At 27.6% G+C, this 25,137-nt stretch overlaps 3 protein-coding genes across 3 annotated transcripts; 1 reads left to right on the top strand and 2 right to left on the bottom strand.

Moving 5' to 3' along the window:
* Positions 1 to 7,233: 7,233 nt before the first annotated feature.
* Positions 7,234 to 9,143, bottom strand: LOC122513582 (ceramide synthase 5-like). Its single transcript, XM_043629993.1, has 5 exons — positions 9,025 to 9,143; positions 8,122 to 8,236; positions 7,928 to 8,040; positions 7,351 to 7,681; positions 7,234 to 7,239 (listed from the first exon to the last, which is right to left on the bottom strand). The coding sequence occupies exons 1-5, from the start codon at positions 9,141 to 9,143 to the stop codon at positions 7,234 to 7,236; spliced, it is 684 nt and encodes a 227-aa protein (XP_043485928.1).
* Positions 9,144 to 13,828: 4,685 nt separating this feature from the next.
* Positions 13,829 to 17,307, bottom strand: LOC122513581 (ceramide synthase 5-like). The gene is made up of 5 exons (XM_043629991.1): positions 17,189 to 17,307; positions 16,445 to 16,585; positions 15,868 to 16,198; positions 14,051 to 14,169; positions 13,829 to 13,958 (listed from the first exon to the last, which is right to left on the bottom strand). Exons 1-5 carry the CDS (start codon positions 17,305 to 17,307, stop codon positions 13,829 to 13,831), a joined length of 840 nt encoding a protein of 279 aa, XP_043485926.1.
* A 4,796-nt stretch (positions 17,308 to 22,103) lies between these two features.
* On the top strand, positions 22,104 to 24,626 carry LOC122513580 (cytochrome P450 4C1-like). Its single transcript, XM_043629990.1, has 12 exons — positions 22,104 to 22,179; positions 22,253 to 22,359; positions 22,462 to 22,552; positions 22,684 to 22,866; positions 22,951 to 23,020; positions 23,111 to 23,237; positions 23,347 to 23,416; positions 23,524 to 23,630; positions 23,710 to 23,778; positions 23,887 to 24,061; positions 24,161 to 24,337; positions 24,425 to 24,626. The coding sequence occupies exons 1-12, from the start codon at positions 22,104 to 22,106 to the stop codon at positions 24,586 to 24,588; spliced, it is 1,416 nt and encodes a 471-aa protein (XP_043485925.1). The 3' UTR covers positions 24,589 to 24,626.
* The last annotated feature ends 511 nt before the right edge of the window (positions 24,627 to 25,137 follow it).

The raw sequence follows: 25,137 nt of genomic DNA, 5'->3' as shown, positions 1-25,137 counted from the left end.
GTCAGGAAAAAGGACGGGACGGGAAGATTGCGTATCGAAAGCTGAACGATAAGATTATAAAGGACCGGTATCCGTTAACGCTGATTGAGGATCAATTAAACGCCTTATAAGATGCATGCGTATTTATCACGATTGATTTAAAAAATGGGTTTTACCATCTGTCGGTAAATTAGAACAGTAGTAAAAAGTACACGGCATTTGCGATGCCAAACGGTCATTATGAATTCCTAAAGGTTCCGTTTGGGTTATATAATTCACCTTCCGTTTTTCAGAAACTCATTAATTTATATAGTATTTAAAGAATTGATAGCTTCAAAAAAAGTGTTAACCTATCTAGATGACTTAATCATATCTTCCGACGGTATTCAAGACGGGAATTAGTATTAAAGACGGCAAGCAAATTCGGACTGATAATCAACTGGGAAAAATGCGAGTTCCTACAGAATCTCGTGGAGTACTTGAGACATTTAATCGAAGACGGTCGGATACAGTCTTCAATCGTTAAAACGGCAGCGGTGGCGAATTTCCCTAGGCCCTTTAATTGCAAGAGCGTACTAAGTTTTCTCGGGCTGAGTGTACTTTCGCAAATTTGTTGCCACAGTACTCGGTTATTGCGAGGCCGTTGTTTTTTTCGTTAAATTGCAGCTGCCTGAAAAAATGATAAATTTTTGTACCATTTTTTTTTGACTTTTCCGAATTTTTTAAAAATAGTAAAAATTGAAAATTGGTGTTAAACTATGATTAGTACGATAGAGAAATGTATAGAGAAGACTCATACCAAATTTCAAGTAAATCGATTCAGTAGAACTTGAGAAATCATGATAAGAATTAAAAAAAAAATAGTTTCGAGAAAAACGCGTTTAAAGTTTCGCGTAAAGTTACGCGCAGTCTAAGTTATAAAAGTGGTATCTTATACAAACATTTATTCAATCTGCCGTTCCTGTTTCATACATGGAACCTTCCTCGACTTCGAAAAAAGAATTTTCCGCATTTCTATCTTCCGTAACTATTTTCAATAATCACTTATTCATCGCTTGACTTACTCAATTTTGCTGCAGATGCACTCGTAAAACTACTTTCTTGCTCTGTCGTGAATCTATTGCCTTGAAACCACTTTTTTTTATCGATCCGCACGCGAAGTACTTCCCTTTTTTGATTTTCGATCCATTTTTCTTTGATAAATTAAAATTATAACTCAAAATATTTTAATTTTACTCAGAGCACACACACACACACTTGCATCCACGTAGTTTGAAGGTTAGAATTCAACTGTTAACAAATGGATCTAACTGATCACAAAATATGAAAGATTATTTCCAAATACATTAAGGTAAATTTCGGTTATTGTATTTCAACATATATATGTAGGATTCCTTTCTCTTCTAATCAGTCTTTCTACGAATATCTGAATATTGAAGATCAGGAATACTGGTGTTAATAATAAATTGTTCTTAAAGATGAATAGACCGTTTCAATGTAAACGCAATTTAATCTGATACAATTCAATACAGTAATAGATGTTCGCTGCTTAAAGGCTAAACGATGACTAACTTAGATCTTTGTGCTTTTTTCCACTGTTTAATAATTTATTACGTAAAACGCATATTTTTTTTAAACTGTCATAAATTGATAAATTTTCCGAAATTCAAAATTCCGAATCGACAAACTATAACTACAATATTATTTTATAAGAATTTTTCTAAATTTTGTACATCGATCAACATTTACTGAAGATATGATGCCGACCGTGGAACAACTTTTTTTTCTTAATGTTTGGGATCACGTAATTTTTTATATAGTAAGTTTTGTAAAAATAAAGTGAAATAAAATTTTGTATAAAGCTTAAATACCATTTATTTACCAAGCTTTAATACTATTTATTTTTATTAATTTCTATTGTTATCCTTACTAAAAAAATTTGTTCTTTTAGCGCATTTCTAGCTCTGTTAGATGTATATAAGGCCTTAAGAATTCAACAAACTCTACGTGGCCCTTACCCTTAACTATTATCTGTCAACACGTGCTAAGATAAAGAAACTGCAGGAGATGCGACTGGGAGTATCGGAAAACGTTGAAGTCGAAAGATAAACGGCCCGAGACCACCAACTTTCTCCTGTCGTCACAGAAACGTTATTGTGAACCATGAGACCTTTCGAGACATAGGCGCCGGAGCGCATCCATTTAATATAGAATTCTTATTTAAGACCCTTCGCCATATGAAAACTTTGAAACCATCGCCTATGCCAGGCTATCCGAAACCCAACGATAAATTAGCGATAACCACTTGAAACCGATCGAGTAATAGAAATAATATACCGTCATGAAAATATCGGCTACATAAACCTTTTTCAAAATGGAAATGTTAAAGTAAACTAACCATCATCCATTCGATAGAATATATTCAAAATAATCCCATCTTTAAATATTGTCTAGGTTTATAAAAGCTTTCTGTCATTGCACTGTATGAAATTAAAAAGAATTTCATAAAATTACGAACATAAACATATAAAGGTATTATTTTTTTTTGTTGAAAATTAATATTTGAGGGTTTTCAGGGTAGTTTGTTACGAATCTGATGTTATTTTCTTTTTAAACAAAAAAAATATTGCGGACAGTTTTATAAAAAATTGTTTTAATTGGTCAAACAAGACAATGCGTTTATTAACAGCTATTCAATAAATTATACAAATATATACGTATTATGTTCATGTAAAATAACAAATTTATAAAACTACAAATCGATAAAATAAAATCCTTGATTAAAGCTAACACTATAGTAATAGCTAAAACTAGATATTTGGTTACATAAATCTTCAATAAACAATTTAAACTCAATAACAGCAGAAGTACTAGCAGGATTTTTAACTATTTGCTCGTTTGACATATTATTTCTGCTATCGCATCGGTGAAAAATTCGTTGCTGTCTCCCTTCTAAAAGCAACTGCATTTGTTATTTATACAAATTCTTAAAAACATAATTCAGTCGTACTTGTTGTCAGGCAAAAATTACATATGTTAAAATCAGACAAATATTTATTGTATTATGAGCTCTTAAAGAGACCGTAATTTAATAATGTCTATCAATAAAATTAAACAATTGTATTTTTTGCTAACAATAATAGTTATCGTCCATATATTGCACTCATGTAAATTCGTATAAAAAAGAAAAATGTATTTCCTTCGTTTTATGGCCTTCCAAGCAAAACTTATTTAATCTCGAGGTAAAATAATTCTGTGTTCATTTAAATGATTCAATTATATTTCTTTCGAAAACTATGAGATAAAAATAAGATAATGACAAACAATGATTACATTTGTTCTTATTTTTCGTTGTCCTTTGAAAAAAGATTTTCTATTAATCGTATTTTTCAATCTACATTGAAACGTATAATGCTACGTTGTAATGTATATTAAAATTACAAGAGGAAAATCAATTATTCAACACTTTGGAGTTCAGATACTACATAATGTTTAAATAACCCAAAATTAATTTATCGAGCTATAAAAATGTTATACATCCACATTTATTTTATTTTCATTTTCATAGTTTTCAAGTTAATCGTATGAAATTGTTAATTACTGTTGCTAGTTATTTGCAGTTACTGTTTGAACAAATGAAATGATTACGAGGAGGAGCTTGTAATTGGATGACTCCTTTTTAATCTCACCGTACAGAAAAGAAACATTTTTTCGAACGAATATTCGGAAAATTCTACTTTTAAATCGTATTATCTTTCTATTAATCTATAAGTTAAAATGTGCTTTCTTGTCACACAAAATCGTCTCAGTAGTTTTAACATCCGATTTTCTCATATGAAATACAAAAAACTTTTGACGTTCCGAATTTTTTGCTAGCCAGACAATAAGCACGAATGATACTAAATGATACTTTTTATAATCGAAAGAATACTTTTTTAGATGTCACCAGAAATTCGAATACGAGCAAAATTAGTGATCGCTTAAAAAAAAAATGGCATCGAATTAGCTTTTAGACCTAATATTAAATTTATACATGGACATACTGTAGTTTAATCTATGAATACGTACCTGTACAGCGTAGGACTAATTAGAAAGATTCAAAAAATTACTGATCCAAACTCCATCCATGATAACAATTATAACTGACAAAAAATACATTATTAGGATTGTCGGTGTAACTTCTATTATTTGAAATCCGTAAGCGATGGAACTAAAGAAAATCACAATATTTATTATTGGTAATTGAACAATTGCGTTACTAGAAAAAACGTTTCTAGAATTATTAATAAAAGATATGAAATTACTTGATAACTACGTGGAATAAAAATATCAAATTACGAGCAACTATCCATATCATCGCAAGTATGATATTTACAATGTCCCAGAATAAGTGATAGTTAGTAAATTGTATCAATTTAATCCTCTATAAAAAAAAAATTTATTATATCATTTTTCTAATTAAAAACTAAGATTTCGTACTAGTTATCTAATCATTAATATGTATTTATTATCAAAATATAGAAAATAAAATATTTATTAACCAGTTAGCTGTGACTGAACCTGACGCAACCTTGACTCGTTATGTGGATAAAATATACTCGTTATGTGGATAAAATATACCCGTTATGTGGATAAAATACTTACAATTCGCAATTTAAATTGCAATTTTAATGAAAGCTCAAAATATATCTGTAAATTTTCAGATATTTTAAAATAATTAAAGATCGAAACGAAAGAAAATGAAGAAAGAATGCAGTACCCACACGCGATTGAAGTGAAACTAAAGATTTCTATATTTTATTGTTAATATTTATTATATATATTATATATTACTATATATTAATTATTAACTTAATAAATGAAAGTAAACATTTTAAATTACAAAGATAGTGTTTAGGATATTTTTTCATAAAAAATATCCTAAAATGATGAAAATACTTTGATAAACTTATAAATTATTCTGACAAGTCTCCTGAAGCTCTTAACAAAGTAACGGAATTTTTAACAAGGCTGTTTAAAAGTTATAAGATTTTTAGTTATAACAAATTTTCACGTACTTAAATGGAAAACGTGTTATCATGCCGAGTTTTGTAAACAAATAATAATGAAAAAAATATTCCAAAAATCCGTGAAATTTTAAACTAGTAGATTATATATCTAAAAAGCATAAGAGTAACTAACATTTTCAATTTTAATTACAGAGAAAAACAATAAAAATGTTTGATATTTACGATATTATTGAATGCAGAGTGTGATTCACAGAGAAAACGTGGCAACCTCGCAAGCAGCTACACGGAAAATAAAATTATACACAACAATAGCGAATAAAAGTTATGTTAACGCTATGTAACCGCGTAAATTCAAATGGTAATAAAATACGTTCAATTGTGAAGCGGTACCAACTATTAAAATATCGCGGTGTTGTTACGTCTCAATAAACAAAAATCACGATTATTTTATTTAATTAATTTTAATAAAAAAAAAATTTAATAATTTTCTGAAGTGCAGATCTGCCTTCTAATTTTTTTTAAATATACTGAGATAATTTTTTTAAGTGAATTCTAATTAAAAACATTATGGTATTTTTTATGTAAAGATGAATTCAAAGTACAGTCACTGACAATATTATTTTTGCAATTCTAACAAATATCCAACAAGTCTGTACCAACTCTGAAAATGAAATAAACTTTTCAAATTTATAGTTCCAAGAATCATAAATAACCTTGCTTTGTGTAGCAACAAGTATGTCGAAAAACCCGTAGAAAATAAGATCTCTATCACAACTTCGATCAATAGCAATCCAAAGAATACTAATCATCGATTACAACTAATTTTGTTAGTCTCTCAGACTTGTTTATCATCAAATATATTCCTTCACATTAACGGTACGTCTTATTGTTGAAGAAAAATTCTCTTATTATACAGATTCCAGGAAACAGACATATTAATTAAAAAAAATAAAAAAGATTTAATAGAAGAATTACAAGTGACTTGCTTTACTTTCTGATTTTTCTTCCAGACTTATTCTTTCCCCCCACTTCCGAGACTAGTTACTTTTTTGCATAACGAATCAGTATTTAGAATGTGTAGACTTTGCTCCATACTGGATAGGAACATGAACGCTTACAAGGCTCATTGTTTTGAGAATTTAACAAAGAGTTGACTAAATTTTTGGGGGTTATGTTCAGATGTCATTGGAATCCAAGAATTTCCAGAGTCTATGTCTGTTGATGAAAGAACTGTACTTTCATAAATGGTCAAATATTTTTTGAGAGCAATAAGAAAAATAAGATTTTTTTGATGTTTAGGTTATGTGAATCTTTTTTAAGCTTTTAGACGAGAGTGAGAAGCGAAACTGAAAAAATATTTTTCATTTGGTCCTTTAGTTTTAATAATAAACCTTTCTTGTGTTACCAAACCTTTGCATTCCACGAATAAAATATCGATCATAGCACAGGAGGAAAAAAAACGTCCTAGAACGTAACAGTGCCAATCTCACTAGAAATATAAAAAAGGAATGTTTTCCGACAAACTTGGACACGTGTAAGATGAAAAACAACAAGAAACTAATGAATATCCATTTACTACACTTATTATATTTTCTATACCATAATAGTCCAGATAACCAAGGGGCAATAAGAGTAAACATAAACTATGCAACTAATAAGAATAATAAATGGAAAATATAATGAAAAAGCGCAACCAAAATAGAACGAATTCGGCTAATTAAACATGATTTTAAATGTTTAATCGTGTTAAATTTTTCGAATTAATTGCAAAACATATCTTCAGAAAGTAATCCCATAAGAAAATGATTATATTGTTAGAAAAAAAATATTTGCAAACAATTAAAATATTGATATTCGACTGTATAAGTTTCATATTATATTATCTTGCTTTACTTAATACTATTAAATAAAAGCGGATTTAACTAATCATTTTTTTAAGTAATAGATTTAATTTTTTTATATGAAATTATATGTTTGAATTAAATAAATAAATGATAGTTTAATATAAAATTTGTAATAATACAAAAAAATAAAATAGTCATTTAATTGCAACCTAATTCGATATTGTTTTATCGCCATCGCGTTGTTTCAGAGACAAGATTTAGATACACATTTTCTAAAATGATCGCCACAGCTAACTGGTTAATCTTTCCTTTAAAAGTCGTTTAAATAAATATTAGCTATTTTTAAGAAAAATAATAATTGAACAATTGTGGATTTAATGTTTTACTTCTTCAACCCACTACTAATCCTATATTATTAATATATTTATAATTATAATATTAAAAAAAAGAAAATTTTTCTTAAAAATAATTAATTAGAAAACATAAGAAATTTAATGAATAAATAACGTTAGACTTACTTCTATAATGATATCACCAAAAACCACTCCTAATATCATTAATATGCCAAGTCTGATTAAATTTACAAACCATGCTAAATGTAAATAAGCAAGGAGGACCATATTATGAAAAAAAAATTCCATAAAGTTGTCTTTGTATGTACTAAAATAATGAATAATAATCCTACTCCAGTAATATGCCATATTTAAAATATAAAACCACCACATGTCATTAGTTACTTCGTGCAAAGGATAATCATAGTAGCATTCTTTTATATCCCATAACCATGGCTTATTCCAAAAAATAAAAATGCCACATGAGAATGTACATGTAGCATAGAAACCTCTCCAACTAAAATTTAAATTGAAAATTAAATATTGTAAAAATAGAAATCTTTAAGAAGACTTATTTATTTTAACTATTAATAACTTGTATGAATAATGAAATGGAAAAGAAAAATAGAAGTAATAGATTTTATAATTTTTTAGCAGGAAAAGTTGTAACTATGGATAGAATAGCAAAGAGGAGTACTTGTAATATGATTAATGAAATATGAGTGTAGATTATGAAAAATATTTCACTCTTAATATATTTTACCAGTTGTCACAGAAATGTCTTAAATCAGGTAGTTCCTCTTCAGAATCCCTAAGTTTGAACCACTGTTTTACTTCGTTTTTAGACCAGTGTAGCTGTTTAGATAATTTTACTATCTTAAAAATAAAATTATTTTATAATAAAAATATATCGCTACACATTAAATATAAAATTTTATTTTAATAAAAAAAATCTACCGTTTTATAATCAATTTTTCCACTAGCATAAGCGTTCTCTAGTATTTCATTTCGTTGAACAATATGTAGCTCACCTTGTACACCATACTTTTTGCCCATAGGTTCAAAAACAAATCTGTATAACAATAGAATAAAATTTGTGAAAAATTTTGTTAACCGAACAAGTACTCAAAGATTAATCATGTACTATTTTTTAAGGGATTCGTCTAATAATTCAGCCTTCTAAGGCTCTACAGTCAAATTCTTCACGTATGCTTATTTTATTTAAAATTCTGGTACTCGTTCCCACATTAAATTAAAAATATTAGTCATAAATTCTAAATAATAGAACCGAAATCGTATATTAATACAAAATACAAACCAATAGATGTTTATATTTGAGACAGTCGAACGAAAATTTCGTTAAAAATATTTTCTATTCGAAACTACGTTCAAGAGTAAATCACATTTGAATAACAATTGAAAATGATTTGATCGTCGTTATTCTGACCGTTTTCTATACGCGAGTAAGTATCAATCAATCACAGCCTATATCTTATTTGGTTAAGTTATTGTAAGATGATTTTTGACTAATGTTATGTGTGTTAAAAAAAATTAAAATAAAATCCTTCTCTTTCAAACAAACAAAAAGTTTATATTAATCAACATTAACCAGATCCCATACTCTACGAGAATCTAATAAAATTAAGGAATGAAATTATTATCACATTACATTAATTCTATATACAAATATATATTATATATCATAAATATAAAATTTATATTATACACACAAAAATGAAGGAAAATAGAAACAATTGTTATACGAAACTTTCATTCATAGACGTTTAATATCGAATGACTTTCCTATGAAAATTAATAAAAAAGTAAAACGATAATTCTGTTAAATATGAAAAGTCTTACCTTATAAACATATATCTGATGACGAGCATAATTATTCCCAAAAGCAAAGGATATAATAAATCCATATCATTAGGGTATTTATTTTCCCAATAGTTTTTAAAAATGTTAACTTTAGGCATTTTGTTAATTCGTGTCAGAAAATCGTTGCCTGTTATCTTCAACGTCTTGAGTAAGAATCGTCCTGATTTTGTGTACCTCTTGTTTCCTAGTTTCTTAATATGCTTTCAATATGTTCAGTGTTTATCTTCTTGAAATAAGTCGTTAAATCGTGTTTACTATTTATGATTTTGAAATAAATTAATACGAAACGTTTGACTCTCCCCTCCCTAAATTAATTCAAATATTTTATCAAGATATTTATTAATATAATTCCTTTCACAAAATTGTTTTTTCTATGTATTCACTTAACAAGTTATTTTATTTTCGTTTACGATATATATACTGTCGTCATGAAAATATAATTAATTTTCAGAACACGTAAATATCATTTGTATAATTACAATATTTTATTTATCGAAAAATAGCTAAATTTACTGTCAAAATTTCTTTTTCAATTATTGTCAATAATGTAAATCACGTCAAACATTAAGTTCTTACGTTTATTCTCATTTTATAGTATTCTTTTATTTAATATTACAGAAATATGCGAGCAATTCTCAATGAGAATTACAAGTAATTTTTGTTGAGGTAGAACTTACATAGATATCCTTTTTTACACTTATATTTTTCCTTTTTTTCTTTTCCCTTAGGTACAGTATGTTTTATTCAATTTATTTATTTTTTTCAAGAATAAGAAATACAAAAATAAAATTTAAATTAAAGAATAAGAAGCTGGTATATACAATACCATGCATATTAGTAAAAATTGTTGCGAATGGTAAAAAACAATACTTATAAATAATGTTTAATAAATGATGCTTATAAAATACAATTTCTTAAAAATAATATTTTTCAGATATCTTTATTGGCTCGCATCGTAAATTTTATAGGAAGCTCACGAGGTCTGTATGAACGCACATTCCTCCCACATATAGCTATGATCTAGTAATAGGTATAACCTTCAATTTATATAATTTGAATTAATTAAATAAAATAAAAGACACGGTTCAAAAGCCTATAGAAAAAAGAAAACTTTATTTGCTCGTAAGGTAAGAGACTTTCGATACAAAAACTCTTACTTTATATACAACGTAATAGTTAACATATGTTGAATCTGATAATATTAAAGTTGGTAAATCTCGTATCGACATGCTGTGAGTATGAATAGGTATAGTAATAGTAAATAAACAGATCGATGAATGCTCGGGTGTATGCGTATGTAGGATTCCGTCTTTCTATCTTCCGAAAGGATATCTAACAAACAAAAGGAAAGATTTCTCATAATTTTTGAAGTTATACTTCTTTTGGCGTGTTTAGGAAAATGTGATAAGAGTGAAATTTGTACGAACGACATGGTAAAAATCGACACCACGAAGTTTGTCGGATATTTAAGATGCGCGGCAAAGCGATTTCAAATTTACGGCATGAAGAGTCGTCTTCTTTTTTTCTTCCTCTTTTTTTTCTCAAACGGGTCACCCTCCCAAGTACTAATCGTAATCAGCGCTGCTTGACTTAAATGATCGAGCGAGAACTAATGCTGTAACCGCACCATGAACGTTGACGCATAAAGTAATTCGATATATCTTACTTATATTTAGTGTGAACTGATATCTATATTTTCATATTTTTTTATTCTTTCTTATATAGATCGATCGATTGAAAATGTGTTTCCTCTCTTTTTTCTGTTAAATAAATAAATAATAATAATTATTAGCTTATCTTCTCATACTTTCAATCCTCCTCCTTTTTACCTGGTCACGCTATATATATATTTATAAAATTAAATAAATAAATAAATAAATAAAAATATAATAATAAAAAAAATATTATCGATCATCAAGCAGGGAGAGGGGAACAGGTTTTTTTATCAACTATATTCTATGTAAAAAGAAAATTAATAATAATAATAAGAATAATAATATAATAATAATAACATTAATTAAATAATAAACAAGGTAAATTAAAAAGTAACAAGAAATATTAATAATGATAATAATAATTATTATTATTATTATTTTTTTTTAAGTTATTTTTTTGAAGTTATTTTTGAGGTTATTGAGGTTATGATCGTTTTGGTACGCCAAAGAAGTATAACTTCGTACGTGCGTACATAAGTACACACACTATTTTTTTTTCTTTTTATTAACTCCATATATCTTTACAATTTGTTCGTAGACATTTGGTAAATTGCTATATAAGTGAAGAAAGATAGCACGTGGACGGTTTCTCCAATGAGATTGTTCCTTCATTGTCGAAACACTTAAAAGAATTTAACGTAAGGGGAAATTCCGATAGTATTCACAAATATAAGGATACCCGACAAAGGGTTTTACAAAAAATAGGGAATATTTAGTTCGGCCACAGTGTTTTACTTCGTCGACAAACAAAAGATTATCGATAGCTACCTAGCTATCCCGTTTGGTATCCTATCTTAATTTCTAGAACTCGAAGGGTAGTGTATTTGGTCAGCTACCCCCACTCCAAGGTCACAACGGTGCCCTTAGTGGGACATACCTTAAAAGTGGAGGGGAAAGACCGCTAGGTCTCAATTTATTATATAAAGTTGCTTAAGTTTTTCTATACTCGTTAAGGGGAATCATGCACAGGAAATCCGCACACATAATAAAATCTATTACGCAACTTCAGCTAGCAGTAAAAATCAGAGGTTACTGCTAGTTAGAAACAATGAAATTAGGGCAGATAGTTATACAGGGTCCAAGCGCCACACTGATCTACTGTAAAACGAGTATTAAATATATATTTTTAATTCATTACATTTAAAGTGTATTATTTCTGGATCAACTCCTTCCGCCCTTACAACGTGGAAGTTGAAAAGGGTAAAAGTCCTTTTTCAAGCAGAGTAAGAAAGCACGTGCACGAGAACGTGCACAGTACGAAAGGGAAAAGAACTTCATAAGAGTACGAACATACACATACAAACATGTTTTTTTATTTCAAAAAAAGTATTTGAGGGTTGTCAGGATCGTTTTCTACGAACTTAATGTTATTTTCTCTTTAAATAAAAAACAATTGCGGACAGTTTTATAAAAAATTATTTCAATTGATCAACCATGACAATGCGTTTATTAACTGCTATTCAATAAATTATACAAATATATACGTATTAGGTTCATGTAAAAAAAAAAATCAATAAAATAACAAATCGATAAAATAAAAACCTTTCATAAAAGCTAAATATCGAACAATTGTGCAAGATAATTGTTAGACATTTGGTTTGATAAATCTTCAATATACAATTTAAACTCAATAACAGCAGAAATACTTGCAGGATTTTTAAATTTTGCTCGTTTTACATAATATTTCTAATATCGCATCGGTGAAAAACTCGTTGCTGTTTTCCCTCTAAAATCAACTGCATTTGTTAATTATGCAAATTATTAAAAACATAATTCAGTCGTACTTGTTGTCAGGCAAAAATTACATATATTAAAATCAGACAAAAATTTATTGCATTATTCGCTTTTAAAGAGACCATAATTTAATAATGTCTATCAATAAAATTAACCAATTGTATTTTTCACTAAAAATAATAGTTATCGTACCTATGTTGCACTCTTGTAAATCCGAATATAAAAGAAAAATGTATTTCCTTCGTTTTATGGTCTTCCAAGCAAAACTTTTTTAATCATAAGATAAAGTTTCACTGTTCATTTAAAGGATTCAATTACATTTCTTTCGAAAACTATGAAATAAAAATAAGATAATAAGAAAAATGATTACATTTGTTCTTATTTATAGTTGTCCTTTGAAAAAAAATTTTCAATTAATTGTGCTTTTCAACCAACATTGAAAAGTATAATGTTACTTTCGAATATGTACAGAAAGTACAAAAGGAAAATTAATTTTTCAAAAACCAGGACTTCTATTATTTCATAATGTTTAAATAACCAAAAATTTATTTTTCGAGCTATACACACGTGATACATCCGATTTTATTTTATTTTTATTTTCATAGTTTTATAATGAAACGTTAGAAATCTTTAATTACTATATGTAGTAATTTGCAGCTATTATTTTTACAAATGAAAGGAGCTCGTAATTAAATGATGACTTTAAAATCTCACCCTACAGAAAAGAAACATTTTTTAGAAATAATATTCGGAAATTTCTCCGCTTTATTCGTATTATCTATTATATTCATATTATTATTAGTATAATATATTTATATTAAATTATAATTAAATATTATACTATAATTTATTATTTTAGAAATTATATTATAATATTTATTAAATTATTATTAATTTCATATATTATATATTTTATATTAAAAATAATATTAATATATTATTCAATAGAATATATAGTATAATAGTATATATAGTAATATATAGCATTTTTAAGTTACAGTTATTACCTATCTATTAATCTATAATTTAGAGTGAACTTTTATGTTACACATATCGTTTAAAAAGTAATTTTCACATCCGATTTTTCCATTTAAAATACAAAAAATTTTCGACGTTTCGAATTTTTTGCGAACCTGACAATAAGTACGAAAAACAAATGATACTTATTCTAATCAAAAGAAGACTATTATAGATGTCACTGGAAATTTGAATACGAGCAAAAGTAATGATCGCTTAAAAAAAAAGGCAACGAATTAGCTTTTACTCCTAATATTAAATTTATACATAGACATACTGTAATTTAGTCTATAGATACGTACCTGTACAACGTAAGACTAATAAAGAGTCCAATGAAAACCAGGATGAACAAAGTCCATGATAAAAATTAAATACAGCAATAAATGCATTATTAAGATTGTCGGTGTATTTTTAGATCCTAATATTTCAGATCCGGCAACGAAGAAACTAAAGAAAATAAATATTTTTCGTTTGTGATTAAACAATTGCACTGCTAGAAAAAACGTTTCTAGAAAAGCTAATAAAAAATATGAAATTACGTGTAAACTATGCGGATTGGAAATACAAGTTCACGAGCCATAACCCATATTAACGCCAGAACAATATTTATAAAATCCCAAAATATGTCATAAGTAATTAATCTTAACGCTTTCTTCATCTGTATAAAGAAATAAAATTTATTATATCATTTATCTAAATAAAAACTATGATTTCGAACTTGTTATCTAATAATTAATATGTATTTATTATCAAAATATAGAAAATAAAACATTCATTAACCAGTTAGCTGTGACTAAACCTGACGCAACCTTGACAAATATACTCGTTATGTGGATAAAACATTTACCATTCGCAAATTTAGATTACACTTGTAGTAAACAATAAAAATATATTCGTATAAATTTTAAGATATTATAGAATATTTAAAGATTAATACGAAAGAAAATGAAAAAAGAATGCGAGTAGTATCTACACGCGATTGAAGTGAAACTAAAATTTTCTATATTCAGCTTTATTATTTATTAACTCAATAAAGGAAAGTAATCATTATAAATTTCAAAGGTAGTGTTAATGATATTTTTTATGTATATTGAAATTCATGAGAATACTTTGAAAAATTATAAATTATTCTGAAAAGTCTCTCTCTCTCTCTCTCTCTCTCTGTTGATGAAAGAACTGTACTTTCATAAATGGTCATATATTTTTTGAGAGCGATAAGAAAAATAAGATTTTTTTGATGTTTAGGTTATGTGAATCTTTTTTAAGCTTTTAGAAGAGAGTGAGAAGCGAAACTGAAAAATATTTTTCATTTGGTCTTTTAGTTTTAATAATAAACCTTTCTTGTGTTACAAAACCTTTGCTTTCCACCAATAAAATATCAATCATAGCACAAAAGGAAAAAAAACGTCATGGAATGAAACAGTGCCATCTATATAGACCATTATTTTTGTTTGTTTATTTATTTAATTTATACGATCACCTAATCTCACTAGAAATAAAAAAAAGAAATGTTTTCCGAAAAACTTGGACACGTGTAAGATGAAAAACAACAAGAACCTAATGAATATCCATTTAGTACAGTTATTATATTTTCTATACTATAATAGTCAAGATAACCCAGAGGCAATAAGAGTAAATATAAACTATGCAACTAATAAGAATAATAAATGGAAAATAGAATGAAAAAGCGCAACCAAAATAGAACGAACTCGGCTAATTAAACATGATTTTACACGTTTAATCGTGTTAAATTTTTCGGATTAATTGCAAAACATAACTTCAGAAAGTAATCCCATAAGAAAATGATTATATTGTTAGAAAAAAAATATTTGAAATCAATTAAAATATTGATGTTCAACTGTATAAGTTTCATATTATTTTGTCTTGCTTTACTTAATACTATTAAATAAAAGCAGATTTAACTAATCATTTTTTTAAGTAATACATTTAATTTTTTTATATAAAATTATATGTTTGAATTAAATAAATAAATGATAGATTAATATACAATTTGTAATAATACAAAAAAATAAAATAGTCATTTAATTGCAACTTAATTCGATATTATTTTATCGTCATCGCGTTGTTTTAGAGACAAAATTTAGATTCAATTTTTCCAGAAAGCCACAGCTATCTAGTTAATCTTTCCTTAAAAAGTCGTTTTAATAAATATTAGCTATTTTTAAGAAAAATAATAATTGCACAAGTGTCAAATTAATGTTTTACTACTTTAACCCGCCAGCAATTCCATATTATTAATATATTTATAATTATATCATTAAAAATAACAATTTTTCTTAAAAATAATTAATTAGAAAACATAAGAAATTTAATGAATAAATTATATTAGACTTACTTCGTTAATGATATCACTAAAAGCCATTCCGAACATGGCTAATATGCCAAGTCTGACTAAATTTACATACCATGCTAAATGTAAATAAACAAGGAGGACCATATTACGAAAAAACAATTCCTTAAAGTTTTCTTTCTGTGTACTAAAATAATGGATAATAATCCTACTCCAGTAATATGCCACATTTAACATATGAAACCACCACATGTCATTAGTTACTTCGTGAAAAGGATAATCATAATAGCATTCCTTTAAATCCAATACCCATGGCTTATCATACAAAATATAAAGGCCATATGAGAATATGCATGTTGCACAGAGGAATCTCCAACTAAAATTCAAATTGAAAATTAAATATTCTAAAAATAGAAATCTTTAAGGAGACTTATTTATTTTTACGATTAATAATTTGTATGAATAGTGAAAGGGAAAAGGAAAATAGAAGTAATAGATTTTATAATTTTCAGCAAGAAAAGTTTTAACCATGGATAAAATTGCAGAGAGGAGGACTTGTAAATATGATTAATGAAATATGAGTGTGGATCATGAAAGATATTTCACACTTAATAAGTATTACCTTTCTTCACATAAATTATTTAAATCAGGTCGGTCCACAGGAATAAGCATATATTGTAAATCCTCCTCTGTTATGACATTTACGTTGACATAAATATCTTCCCTTATACGAAAATAATTACGCGAAAGATTAAAGATGAATCTATATAAGAATTAAATAAATTATGTGAAAAATTTAGTTGACTGGACCAGGACTCGAAGACGAATCATGTTCTATGTTTTAAGGGATTAGTGTAATTATATTGAGCTATCTAAGACCCTACAGTCAAATTTTTCACGAATACTTATTTTATTTGAAATACTGGTGCTCGTTCCCAAATTAAATTAAAAGTATCAGTAATAAATATTAAATAGAAGAACCAAAATTTTCTATTAATACGAACCAGTAGATAATGTTTCTATGTGAAAAAGTCGAACGAGAATTTCGTTAAGAATATTTTCATTCGAAGCCTCGTTTAGGAGTAAATCAAATTTAAATAAAAATACAAAAACAATTAAAAAAAAAATAAAGCAAAAAGAAAGTTTGTATTAACCAACATTGACCTGATAGCATAATGTACGAGAGTCTAATACAATTAAGCAAATAAATTATTATCACTTTAACTTAAATTATCTACAAATGAAGAAAAATATAAACAATTGTTATACGACACTTCATTTTGTTGACGTTTAATATCGAATTACATTCCTATCAAAATTAATATATAAATTAATTGAAAATTCTGTTAAATATGAAAAGTCTTACCTTATAAAAATATATCTGATGTAGAGAACAATTATTCCCAAAGACAAACCGAAAAATAAATGCCATAAACTATTCTGTTTATTTTCGAAATAATCTCTAACAATTACATCTTTAGTCATTTTGTTAGTTCGTGTCAGAAAATCGTTGCCTGTTATCTTCTACGTCTTAAGTAACAATCGTCCTGATTTTGTGTACCTCTTGTTTCCTAGTTTCTTAATATGCTTTCAATATGTTCAGTGTTTATCTTCTTGAAATAAGTCGTTAAATGGTGTTTACTATTTACGATTATGAAATAGATTAATACGAAACGTTTGACTGCCCCCCCCCCTCTTAATTAGCTAAATTATTTTATCGAGATATTTATTAATATAATTCTATTCACGGAATTGTTATTTCTTATGTATTCACTTAACGAATTGCTTTATTTAAGTTTTCGATATGTATACTGCCAACAAGGAAATATAATTAATCTTCAGAACACGTAAATATCATTTTTGTAATTATAATATTTTATTTATCAAAAAAAAATTAAATTTATTCCTAAAAGTTTTTTCTATTTATTTCAATAATGTAAATCACGTCAAACATTAGGTTCTTAGGTTTATTCTTACTATATAATTATTTTTTATTTAATATTACAGAAATATGCGAGCAGTTTTCAATGAGAATTACAAGTAATTTTTGTTGAGGTAGAACTTACATGGATATCGTTTTTTACACTTACATTTTTCCTTTTTTTCTTTTCCCTTAGGTACAGTATGTTTTATTTAATTTATTTTTTTTTTCAAGAATAAGAAATACAAAAATAAAATTTAAATTTAAGAATAAGAAGCTGGTATATACAATACCATGCATATTAGTAAAAATTGTTGCGAATGGTAAAAAACAATACTTATAAATAATGTTTAATAAACGATGCTTATAAAATACAATTTCTTAAAAATAATATTTTTCAGATATCTTTATTGGCTCGCATCGTAAATTTTATAGAAAGCTCACGAGGTCTGTATGAACGCAAATTCCTAACATAAAAAAGAAAGAGAGAGAACCTGTAATATCTGGATTAATTAAATAAAATAAACACATGGTTCAAGAGTCAATAGAAATAAGAAAACTTTATTTGCTCGTAAGGTAAGAGATTTTCGTTACAAAAACTCTTACGTTATATACAATGTAATAGTTAACATATGTTGAATCTGATAATATTAAAGTTGGTAAATCTCGTATCGACATGCTGTGAGTATGAATAGGTATAGTAATAGTAAATAGATCGATGAATGCTCGGACGTATGCTTATGTAGGATTCCGTCTTTCTATCTTCCGAAAGGATATCTAACAAACAAAAGGAAAGATTTCTCATAATTTTTGAAGTTATACTTCTTTTGGCGTGTTTAGGAAAATGTGATGAGAGCGAAATTTTTACGAACGACATGGTAAAAATCGACACCACGAAGTTTGTCGGATATTTAAGATGCGCGGCAAAGCGATTTCAAATTTACGGCATGAAGAGTCGTCTTTCTTCTCTTCTTCTTCCTCTTTTTTTTTCTCAAGCGGGTCACCTATCCAATTACTAATAGTACTCAAACGCTGCTTGACTTAAATGATCGAGCGGGAAGTAGTTCTATCATCGCGCCATGGCCGTTGACGCATAAATTAATTCGATATATCTCTCTTATATTTAATGTGGACTGATATTTATATTTTGATATTTTCTTTTTCTTTTTTTTATTCTTTCTTATATATAATTATCATTATTTTTTTTTGTAAGAAATTTTTTTTCCTTGAAGTTTTTGTTTGAAGTTATTTTTGAGGTTATTGAGGTTATGTTCGTTTTAGTACGGCAAAGAAGTATAACTTCTTACGTGCGTACGTAAGTACACACACCAGTTTTTTTTTATTCTCCTTTTTATATATAATATAACGATCCATTAAAAATATGATTCCTTTATTTTTTTGTTAAATAAATAAATAATAATTAGTAGCTTATCTTCTCATACTTCCAATCCTCCCCGTCTTTACCCACTCACGCTGTAGATATATATTTATAAAATTAAATAAATAAATAAACGAATAAAAATATAATAATAAAAGAAAAATACTCAGCTTACATTAGGGAATATTATCGATAACCAAGCAGGGAGGTGGGAACATGTTTCTTTATCAACTATATTCTATGTAAAAAGAAAATTTATAATAAAAATAATAATAATAGTAATAATATAATAATAATAACTTTAATTAAAAAATAAACAAGGAAAATTAAAAAGTTTAGGAAAAATTGATAATGATAATAATAATAATATTATTAATAATAATAATAAATTTTTTTTTCTTTATATTATTTTTTTCTTTGAAGTTATTTTTTTGAAGTTATTTTTGAGGTTATTGAGGTTATATTTGTTTTGGTAGGCCAAAGAAATGTAACTTCTTACGTGCGTACATAAGTAAATACGCACCAGTTTTTTTTTGCTTGTATGAGTGTCTTACACGTTGATTGTATTTGTTTCTTTATTATCGTCCTCGGAGAGCGTATTGAAGTTCCTGACAAACTTTTAACAAATTTTTAGTAAAGGTCATCTGAAGGTCAACATTTTTCACGTCGTTGGATTCGGTTTTTTTTAACTCATAAGAATATTTTTGTAAAAATATTTTCCTTTAAAAAAAAATGCGATGACTTTTATTTTGAAAAATGACCTTGAAAAAAAAATGACTTTTATTTTGAAAAATATGACCTTGAAAAAAAATGACTTTTATTTTGAAAAATATGACCTTGAAAAAAAAATTCGGCCTATCACTATATTCGCGTCTTTGGACAGAATATTTTTGTCCTCTAACATTTTATCTATCGTACAAAATAAACGAGATACTTTAGGTGGTCGAGTTAGGCAAAAGACCCTATATAGTATAGTACTCATATACATACGTATGCACGTGCTGTAGGTAAGGTTTCGATGTGTTCCGGGATGTTATTACCGGAAAAATTGTCTACCGTATAAAATGTAGGCTAGTAATACTATAATATATAACGTGATATAACGAATTAACGTATTTCATTAAAATACATTTAAAATTTAATTTCTTTTGAACTTCCAAAAGTGTCTGCCATAGCTTAAAAACCGTCACAATTTTCTGCCGTTTTTTTTCTGCATAATAATACTAGTAAATAATAAAATATCTAGACGACAGTCTTGGTAAAAAGCTCTTGAAGTTGGTTTAAATTTTGAACCTGTGCTACCTGGGTGACGCTATATGGACCGCCGCCGAGCTTAGTTAATTTCCGCCTAATGTATGTATAGTAGGTATGAAAGATTGACTGAACGAAATTTGGATTTTGGTAAATTACGTGCAGTATGCTGGCCGCTGAATCTTGGATTATTGCGTTTCTATGTAACAATAATTTTCTAATAATTTTCTATTGAATCATTATCAGACAAGACAGACGTGTAATAAAACACGTAATAGAAATACATAACATACCATACGATTAAAACACGTGCGATCAAAAGAAAATTTGTCTAGCACATTAATTTAACATTTTAATAAGATAAGAAAAACTGAGTATTTTATCTTGAATAATTATAACTAATCGAAACGCTTATATAATAACAAAAAATAAAGTCATTTCAATCTGACCTTTAACCGAAGCACTTCTTGCTTCTCATTTTATGTATCTCGTTTTACTAGTAATTATTTATTTGCATGATATAAAGTCAATTAGAGGGAAGGGAAAAAAACAAGATTTCTTTAAGAAAAAACTATGCTTATAAGATTGTTGAACGACCGACGCCTTGTATCGGTACTCCGGTGGTTTTCTTGTCGTTGAAAATGCACTTATAGATGGATGTTAGGAATCGTTTATTTATGAGGAATGAGGGTAGATGAAAATAAATTAAAATATATTTTTTGAGCCCAGTCAGTACTAATAAGTACGATTTATTTGGCTCGTTTCAGGGAAAAGCCTTTCGGCATAAAAACCCTGGTTGAAATACAGTTGATGATGATGTGTCGCTGGCTTGCCTATTGGCAGTTATCGAGGTTGCTGTTAATCCAAAGCAGAATATAATTCTGACAACATGGCCTTCTTCCTTTTGTCCCTTTGTTCCACTGATGTAATAGTAGCGCAGGAGTGTAGTTCTCTTCGATGTGATCTCTCGCAGGTCTCGTAGTAGAATCATGTTGAAGCGTGAAAGCACGGGCTTTTATAGAAAAAGACGATGCAACGCGCGGACCAATTACCGAAAAGCTAGAAACCGTAGCTGTCGATGCATATGATTGGACTAATAGAAATAGTGGGAGAACGCGTGCCAGGGGACACAAGCGCCCTGCAAGGAGTTTAATGCGCTCCTTTGGTGCACCGTAACTAAGATATTTTTTGTCCCTATATCTCGGCGATTGTCAATACGTCTCTAGATGTCTCGAAACGATTCTCACTTACTCGCTTGCGTAGGATTACGCAACAAACATCGATTAACTTCTCTTTTCTAATGTAAGAAACTACGTAGATGATACATTCCGAGTACGCAAACTAGTATCGATACGCACGGAATAAATGAATTGATAAAATACAGCTTTTTGTCTAATTTTTTCCATACGTGTTTAAACTGACATCCTTGACGCCTGGACAACGTATGATCTCGATCTTGCTTAAATAGACTCCCCGTGTGATGATTCTTTTCTAGTTTATGTTAAATCACGGAAGATATAAGAAGTCGCTGCGGAGGTTAAGCTTAATACCACTTCTTGGCTTACAAGAGAGGGCCCAGTTGTATTTTAAAACTATTTTTGCTTGTTTAATAATTTTCTATTTGTTTAACTAAACATGTGGTATATAAATAAAGTTAGTGTTTCAACAGCAATAATAATAATTTTATTCTATGTTCTGAAATATATAATAAATAGATTTCGTGAGTACAACATGGTAAAAAATTTTTCGGGACCTAAAGCTTACCCTTTAATTGGAAACCTGAATATATTTCTTGGTGATTTAAAAGGTACAAATTTATTCTATTTTTATATTGTCTATATTTATGCGATCTCTATTGAATGAATTTGTCTTACAATTAGAAATAACTCCTAAATTAATGAAATTATCTGAAAACTATTCTTCGCCGTGGCTATTGTGGTTAGGCCCTCAATTAGCATTAATCTTCGATGATCCTGAAAATATTGAGGTAAGATTTATCAAATTTACTGCACTTCGTTATAAACGGATGCCCGAATTAGATTTTCTCTTATTTCGGCTTTTTTACATCAATTTTTTGCTTTCTTTTTAGTTTCTATTAAAAAGTTCTAACGGTTATGAAAAAAGTTCTGTATATGAATTTATGAGATATTCTTTGGGTAATGGAGTGTTTACTGCACCAGGTAAACTATAAGTTCACACGTGCTATATATATATATATAAGGATCTCTCTTTGTCTCTTTTTTAATAAATAAATATATAGAAAAAAAAACATTATAAAAAATTAAAGTAAGAAATATTTTCTTATTCAAAGCATCCATATGGAAGATTCATCGAAATATCTTAAATCCAGTATTCAAAGAAAAAATGGTTTCAACTTATGTGGACATAATAGTAAAACATTCAAACAGACTAAATAACATTTTAGAAACTACTAACGGAAAAAACATAGATTTCATGCATTACGTACATCTTTGTACGTTGGACATCATATATGGTGAGATTTGGATATTCTGAAAAGTTCAAATATATGTATGGAACTATTAAAATTTTCTAAAAATTATTTTTCTTATACTGACAGATAGCCTATTGGAAAGTGATTTAAATTTGCAGAGCAATCCGGATTGTAATCTTGATAAATATATGTCGAAGTAATAATTAGTAAAATATTTTTTTATTTGTATTGTAATCTACTATTATTGCATATTTGTCCTCTTATTGTGAATTTTATTTTTATTTAGAGCGATGGACATAACTATACAAAGAATGTTGAAATTCTGGTTACATCCAAATATTATATTTAACAATTCATCTAAGGGAAAACGTCTACAAGAATATTTTTCCCACATTAATAAAATAACGAGCGAGGTATAAATAAAACGATTATTCACACTTTTAATTATCTCAATTTTCCTCAATATATATTTTTCTAAAAAAATTAATATTTTATTCATGTATAAAACTTTCATTCCTCAAGATTATAAAGAAAAAGAAGGAGTCAATGCACAAGGATAACTTTACCCAGGAAGGAAAAGGTCCATGTTCAAGTAAAAACAACCATTTGAAAAATTATTCTTTTAATAATGTATTTATAGAAGAATGCTTTTTATAATAATTATAAATAATATATAATTATACTCTTCTCTAATTAAAGGAAAAGATACCAGTTCATTTCTAGACGTCATATTTAAATCGCTTTACGAGTCCGGAGAATATTCGGAGGCAGATATTCGTGATGAAATAAATACAATGGTTTTTGCAGTAAGATGAATTTATTTCAGATCAGATGAAATTTATTTTAATCCATTAAAACTAGAAATCAATTTGTATTATTTTTTAGGGAAGCGATACTGCCGCTAATACACTTTTATTTTTATTTTTAATGCTGGCCACGTTTCCAGACATTCAAGTACGCACAGATTGTACTTAAGCAGTATCTTATTTGTCATTATCTTTCAAAAATCAATTATATTTTCATACAAAACTTGTATCATGTATACGGCTTTTTCAATTCCAGAATCAAGTATACGAAGAGTTGTACGATTTGTACGGCTCAAGCGATCCAAATGAGGTTCCTATTACAATGGAAGATACTAAGAAAATGAAATATCTTGATCGTGTCATCAAGGAAACATTACGTCTATTTCCTTCAGCTCCATATATTGCACGGAAACTATATAGGGACACAAGAGGTATATTTACATATAATAAAATACTTTTTAGTATATATTTTTGTCCATTGACATTACTGTCTTATATAGTAATAATATGTATTTATTTATTTTATTAAGTGAACGACAATGTGATAATACCAAAAAATTGTCACGTAGTTATTTCAATATTTTCACTGCACCGAAAATATAAATATTGGACTGATCCGTTAAGATTTAACCCGGATCGGTTCTTGCCGGGAAATTATAACGAGAAATGTTTTCGTCCGTTCAGCTTTGGGAAAAGAGGATGTATAGGTAAAAGCATATTTTTATCCATTTTTGAATTAGTATTCTAAATAGTTGATCAATAAAGTATTTGTTATTTTAATATTTCTTTTTTAGGTCAAAAATTTGGCATGACGCAAATGCTGGTAATAGCTGCCACTTTATTGAGAAAATTTCTTGTTCGAATAGACAACCCAGTTTCCGTTGAAAATATTGTCGTAAAATCAAGAATAACTTTGCAACCAGCTGAAACTATATTCTTAAGATTTAACAAGCGATAATTTTTATAATTTTTGTTGATATTATTTTCCTAATAAAATAATTGTAATAATTAACTATACAAATAAAAAATAATTTTTAAAAACTATACTTTTCCAGTTTTCATTTAAGATATCGGTATTCGTATTTTAACAACAGAGGATACAATATCACAAATAGACTGAAAAATAAACACATTAAACTATTAATTAAGTATTTTACAAAATAACTCGAAAGACACTCAAGTTGCTTTTATCCATAAGTTTGGTATATTGAGGATATTTGATTTTATTCATAGAAGTCGAATTATCATATAGTAATTCTTAAATTTAATATAAATTTATTAGTTTTGTGTGAGAAGAGTGAATCTTTTCTCTGCATCTTCGCGTTCGATTCTTACTGTCAATAAATACACTGCTCGAAGAATTAATTGTGTCTGTATTGCATTAATTGCAAAAAAAATTATCGAGTAAGGAAAAATTAGAAACTCTTCCTAAACGCGATGGTACTTTCGACGAATTATCTAAAAACTAATAATTCAATTTACTCAAAAATAACTTTCTTTAATGTAA

Source organism: Polistes fuscatus, unplaced genomic scaffold (genome assembly GCF_010416935.1).
Source record: "Polistes fuscatus isolate 324 unplaced genomic scaffold, CU_Pfus_HIC Scaffold12, whole genome shotgun sequence".
Taxonomy (NCBI): Eukaryota; Metazoa; Arthropoda; class Insecta; order Hymenoptera; family Vespidae; genus Polistes; species Polistes fuscatus.
The sequence above is the reverse complement of the archived record's forward strand: the minus strand, read 5'-3'. Positions and strand labels throughout refer to the sequence as shown.